We start from the raw sequence: 6,730 nt of genomic DNA, 5'->3' as shown, positions 1-6,730 counted from the left end.
TAAAAGAAAGCTTTCAATCTCCATGTTTAAATATGGGCCAAATAGAGAAATGTAGGGAACTGGTTCACCAAGAGTTAACAAAACACAAGTGCAACATGAGAGAAGAGCTAGCCCCTCCTTATGAGCATGTAAGAGGCCGCAAAGCCCTTGGCAATGAGGAAAAGGAGGCGGGACCAAAGGCGACGCCTCTGGGTGGCAAAGATACTTGCGTCGGAGCAAAACAGCGACCGGAGCCTGGGAGGAGGTCGCAATGGCCGGGGAAGTAATATTTGCACAAATACCGGCAAGCGAGTGGAGTTGAGGCCAGCCATGCTCGTCTCAGGCTGGGGGCAAAATGGTGACCGTGGTGTGAGGCGGGCCATGCAGGTAGAACAGAGTGTGAGGATGAAAGCACTCGAAGTGCAGTGACATGCCAACGGGGGACCAATAAAACACCTCAATGATAAGGAATAATGTATAAAGTGAAGAATACTCATAAAGCGAATGCAATAATATATAAATTGTGAGAAGAGAATACTTATCTTGACTGCGAGCAGCAAGAAAAGAGGGCTCATCGCAGTCAAGCTAGGTATTAAAGGTGTGGCTACATTACTATTGGTTGTTTACTTGTACTACATTCTTTATCCCATTGGCTGTGTTTCCCAAGCCTTATGGGAATTTTAGTTATTTCTGCATATCTTGACTGCTGCGGTTTCAGACAGATTGAGCCTTCATTCCTTCCAAAGGTCAACAAGTGTCATTAAATGTGGGTAATAGTAACACTTATTAGTAAGAAGTGCTGTATGAAGCCGTAGATTAAACATACTATTATTATTAGTAGACTACTTGTAGTTTTAAGTGGTATATCTTTACATCTAATGATTTCCAAGCAGTGCTTAGCAAGTCTTGAAATACTTGAATATTATATAAAAATATAGGCATGTGACATTTATAAACCCCTTTTTAGAACTAATTATCTATTTCCATTCTGTATTTTTGTAATACTGCAATATCTTAATGTATAGGTTTATATTTTTGCAGAGTAATTTGTAATCTGACAAGGGGGAGACAGAAATATAGTGAAACAGTCAAATAGAGAGAGTAATAAAGAAAAAAGCGAGAGACTGAGACAGACACGTGGCAGGGAGGAATAGTTGGATTTCCATCTACTGACAAACCATATTGGCAGAGGATCGCTTAACAGCACATATAAAAGAAGGGCCTGCAGGCATTGTTTCAGCATATTCTATACAGATGTCTGTAAATGCAGACTGGTAAATCATTTTGTTGAAATATTACAATGAAGGAAACCATTTGCTCCTTTTGACAGCTAACTCTCCAACACCTTCCTCTGTTCCAGGTTATCGGGAGTTCACTCCTGTTCGTTCATGACAAGAGGGGCCATGCGAATGTCTGGATGATTGATTTTGGGAAGACCCTTCCAGCACCTCCAGGAATGAATTTGCAGCACAGTATACCATGGGAGGTGGGCAACCATGAGGATGGCTACCTCTTGGGTTTGGATAACCTAACAAAGACGATTGAAAGCCTCATAGACCAGCTGCCAGACAGCAAAGATCCCCTCCCGGCACCCATGGAGCAGTAATTTTGAAAACCTGCTTTTATGGGTTCTTGCATAGCTGAATGAAGTGCATTCACCCCGTGTAGAGTTGATTGAACTTCTGGCACCGGGCAGCAATTCTGCAATGAGCCTTCCAGACCTATTTCACTATTACTCATATTCTTACTTGACACCGACTTAAACGTTGAGCAGATTGGTGTGAAATGTCATAAAAACATTCTGCCGTCACCTTCAGCACTTCTGGCAATTGACAGGATTCAACAAGGTCAGAGGGTTCACATATGCCATGATTTCTCTCCATACCGAATTAGAATGAGCTGAAGAGAGCTTTGGTTCACCATGAAATTAAGTGAAAAAACAAATTTTGTCACGGGGAAGTCGTTCTTGGGTAGTTCCAACTTGTCAGTTAGTTTTACCAACTATAATCGCAGCAACTAAATGATTATACTGAAATAAACAATAAACCTCATTGTAATATACCTTCAGACATAAGGTATAGGAATGTGCATGTTGCCATGTTTGGTTAGAACTATGCCCTTTTACTAACAGGCATCTGGATATTTTCCTCAGTCAGGCAGGTGCAACCTTGGGCGTGTCAGACTTAAGGAGGTTGGGGAGTGGCGCCATTATGCAAAGATCCAATTCTGTGGACAAGTAATAAACACGAACCAACACATGAGGTGTTCCATAACCTTTACCTTGTTTTCTCTATATTCACTGAAATCAGGCTCTTCAGCATTGATCAGTTATCATGGTCAGATCACTTACTAAAAACATTTGAACCGATACAAGCCTAGTCACAATAGACGTCGGTTATCCTCATCCTCAACAACAATCTGAAGTCTTAATTCAAACACTAAATGATGTCTCAGACCATCTACTGAATCACCCTGAGGACATTCAGAGTCACCTAACCTCTAAGGTTTCAATGGGCATTGAGTTCCTCACTTGCTCCATAATCAAGAAACACGATGTCACTAATCAAATAACTGCTACACAGATAGCCTTCAACTAATGTAAAGGCAAGATAGAACCTTAGAACGATGCTAAAATAAAGCCAAATCTCCATTTGACCACTTAGCATGCTGAACGTTCACTAGAGGATATAATGCTGCATGAGCTAAGGCAAAAAACAACCACTCCAAGACCTGCATCACTGTATCATCTAACTCAATCAAGGAGTTTTTCAGAATCTTCAAGGAGATTATCTCAGTCAATGCCCTAAACATTACCTCACTCCCACTCCTGAGCTCTGTGATTATCTCCTTCTTCACCAATAGATTCAATGCATTCTTCACCTATGTATTCCTCACCAACACAATGGACTCCTTTAGAGCTTCAAACAGTGATTCTTTCGGAGATTTTCCATCCCAAGAACCTCAGTTCTCCTGGTATAGTACACCATGGGCCAAGATAGTCAATGTCTCACTTCTTCAACGCTCTATCCCCGACAGTCTTAAGGCTGGACAGGTTACCCCTATTCTAAAACAAAACCTACGGTCTGACCCTGGTGAAGCTCATAGAGAAATGTGCCAGCGTCCAGCTAAGTAACCACATAGAACAATTCCAACTACTTGACCAATTTCAATCTAGCCTCCGTCACAGTCATAGTACCGAATCTGCTTTTATTCACACTGTGGATGATGCGCTCAAAATGCTGGATCAGAACGATTCCTACCTTCTGATCCTCCTTCACCTATCATCAGCTTTCGATACGGTTAAACATGACTGCTTACTCGACCTTCTGGAACACAGGATGGGGCTCTCAGGGCCGGTCCTAAACTTTTCATCCTTTCTCCACAATAGAACTCAAAGATTCAAGGGTAATCAGTCCCTATCTAATCACTAGTTGATGATCTAGGGGTCCACGCTTTCACCAACTCTCTTCAATTTGTTTATGGAGCCTTTAACTGAAATTTTGAAACTATCCAACATCCATTACCACATGTATGCCGATGACACCCAAATGTACCTGAAAGTCTCCTCCCCAGATGACATCAGGTCCCTCAACACCACTCTACTTAAAGCCCAAAACTGGCTGACTCTAAATCCCCTTAAATTAAACGCTCTTAAAATAAAATTCCTTTTAATCGCCCCTTCCTAAACAATCACCAGTTATCAAAGAATGGAGGAATCAGCCTTCAGCTCTTATCTGTATACCACACATCAGCGACTCCACAATCTCACTGTGTATAATGGTAAACAAGAGTTTGGACATGCAGGAGCACATTAGTGCTCTCGCCAAAAGAGCGAACTTCCAAATGAGCACCTTAGGGAAAATAAAACCTTTTCTTCCCCCCAATGACTTCAAATCTGCTGTGCAAACTTTGGTAATTTCCAAGTTGGACTATGGAAGCACAATCGTCTGTGGCCTCTATAGATCTAAGATGGCTCCACTAAGGGCCTCTCTTAACTCTGCTGCGAGACTCATCACAGGCTCTAAAAGAAACCACCATATCACGCCAGAGCTGAAATCCCTAAACTGGCTTCCATATGAAGCAAGGATACAACTAAAAATTGCCTGCATGACCCATAAAGCCTTATACTTCAACAACCCGCTATAAATTTCCATGAAAAGAAAACTTACGATCGAGCTTTCTTGGGTATCGCCCTGAGAATTTGGAAGTTCCTGCCCCCTGAAATCAGGACAAACCCCTCAACGACATCTTTCAAATAGAAGTTAAAGCAAAGGCAAGTCCGTCTGCGCCCGTCCGCGGCCGGACGTGCCCAGGGGCCAGTTACTATGCCCGTTTTTTTAGATATTCAGCCATGGAGCTGAAAGAACTGCATGGGAAGCATGAATTAGCTGATACTATTCGCCTCAGTCTAAGTGAGCTGGGTATATTTAAGCAGAGATCTGCTTGCCCTGGAATTTTATACAACTCGATTCCCGCTTCCCCCACAATATTGCATGTCCTCAATACCTCACACATTAAGGAAATAATGGGTCTCTCAGTCAGTTACCTGAATACACGGTCCTTGGTGAAACACCAACTTGAAATCTATCAATTCTTAGAGTCTGAGAAGCCTGATTTATTTCTTCTTTCTGAAACATGGCTTAATGAAGAGTCCACCCCTGATATTTTAGCGGCAGTACCAGACAACTACTATATCTTACAAGCTAATCGTTCCCCTGGGAAAGTGGGGGGTGAGGTTGCAGCCATTATCCATAAAGACCACCAGTTTCAGATATTAGAAGTCACCAGTCCGCCCTCTGTCAACAGTTTAGTGCTTAAACTGGTATCCCCTCCATCATCTTTAACTTGCGCTCTTTCTATAGACCTCCCTGTTAAATGTCTACCTTTCCCCAGGCTTTGGGTGAAATGATTTCCCATTTAGCCATCGTCCACGCCCGACTTCTTATCATTGGTGATTTTAATTATTGGCCCCATGACGAACAGGAGAGCGCCAGCTCAATAGAGCTGTTAGATCTTCTGTCTGGTATGAATTGCACCCAACATGTGCATGAACCCACCCACATAAAGGGGCACACATTAGATCAAGTTTGGACAGCCAACTTGATGATCTCGCCACCTATGGTTTACCCGTGCACTTGGTCGGATCACCATTTTATTTCTTTTACTCTCTGATGTTCTTCCCACTAAAACTCAACTAATAAAGATCTATAAGTCTAGAAACTGGAGAAGAGCTAATGTTGATCATCTTTGCTCTCTTCTAACCACGACGGTCCCGGATGTATCGGAATCGGTTCAAACACAGGCAGCAAACTTCAAGGCCTGGCTTGAGTCCGCATGCGACTGCGCTGCCCTTCCTAAGCTCACTAAGATTCTCAGACCCCACAATGCACAGCGGTGGTTCCCTGATGATCTTAAGACTAAGAAGCTGGCACTAAGACAAGCAGAACGTAGATGGAGACTTCACTATCATGTAGAAGATAAGATCACTTATACCAACTTGATTAAAGAATATAAAAACTCTATTCTTCAAACCAAAACTGATTATTTCTCCAATAAGGTTCTAAACTCAGCTAACAAGTCTAAAGATATTTATCCACAAGTATGAGAGGCAACACCAAAACAAAAGTGTTAACTGGTTTCAAAACAAACAACTAAATGTCAAATCCACACAGTAGTTGAGTATTTGCTTGTATTCCTTTATTCCAAGATTCAGTGTGACCAGATCCGCAGCCAACGCGTTTCGCCCAAGCATGGGCTTTTTCAAGGCGAGTTTCAACAAAATATATAAACACACGTCAAATGAGGGTAGTAAGACGAAAGCGGCTGGACCCAGAGTTCAATCTAACTAGGTAAAAAGCCGATAACTGTCGAGCGTCCGTTTGGGTGTATACCATAAAGTAGTCTGTGTAATCAAATTCTCCTAACTGGTCAGTGTATACACAGAAAGTGAGAAGAGATCAGCCGAAGTCCGAGGCACGATGAAAACCGTCGTGTTGAAACGGATATCGTCTTACTACCCTCATTTGACGTGTGTTTATATATTTTGTTGAAACTCGCCTTGAAAAAGCCCATGCTTGGGCGAAACGCGTTGGCTGCGGATCTGGTCACACTGAATCTTGGAATAAAGGAATACAAGCAAATACTCAACTACTGTGTGGATTTGACATTTAGTTGTTTGTTTTGAAACCAGTTAACACTTTTGTTTTGGTGTTGCCTCTCATACTTGTGGATAAATGTTATATTTGTGGTCATTTAAGCAGCTGACCATTTGAGGTGGGCAATACTTTCATTACTGACAAAGTGACAAGTCCAGGTTGTGCACTCACTTAAAACCCTGCTGCTTTATTCTTTAAACTTCCTAAGTCTAAAGATATCTTCGCAATAGTAAATGAGCTCTCTAAACCTGATAGAATCATGGCAAAACAGATTCCCTCGCAGCTCCTTTGTGATTCTCTCAATTCCTACTTTATGGAGAAAATTACTGTCATTAAGGCTAGCATCCCGACCTCTGCTACCTTTGCAGATGCTTGTAATATTTGTGGATCGTCGTCTCAGCTGACTATGATTCCCACTATTTCTCAGGAGACCTTTCTAAGTCTACTTAAAAAAGTCGGCTCTGGCTCTCCTACTGACTGTTGTCCTCCTCACGTTTTTCAGGAAGTTTTCTCCAAATGCCCAGATCCCCCACTCTCTCTTCTTAACACATCAATCAACTCAGGCATAGTTCCCGACCTTTTTAAAAGTGTGGAAA

The 6,730-nt window shown here is 42.2% G+C and overlaps 1 protein-coding gene across 6 annotated transcripts in view; it reads left to right on the top strand.

Annotated features, from left to right (window-relative positions):
- The window catches only part of LOC146798257 (inositol-trisphosphate 3-kinase B-like), an 856,729-nt gene extending 851,137 nt beyond the window's left edge, over window positions 1-5,592 (top strand). For all 6 annotated transcript variants that reach the window (XM_085625536.1, XM_085625539.1, XM_085625537.1 and 3 more), the window contains one exon: window positions 1,340-5,592. In XM_085625536.1, coding sequence (XP_085481662.1) covers window positions 1,340-1,585 — 246 coding nt within the window. In that variant the 3' untranslated portion in view covers window positions 1,586-5,592. The remainder of the gene's footprint in view (window positions 1-1,339) is intronic.
- The last annotated feature ends 1,138 nt before the right edge of the window (window positions 5,593-6,730 follow it).

The sequence above is a fragment of the Triturus cristatus genome, chromosome 9, assembly GCF_964204655.1.
Source record: "Triturus cristatus chromosome 9, aTriCri1.1, whole genome shotgun sequence".
NCBI classification, from domain to species: Eukaryota; Metazoa; Chordata; class Amphibia; order Caudata; family Salamandridae; genus Triturus; species Triturus cristatus.
The sequence above is the reverse complement of the archived record's forward strand: the minus strand, read 5'-3'. Positions and strand labels throughout refer to the sequence as shown.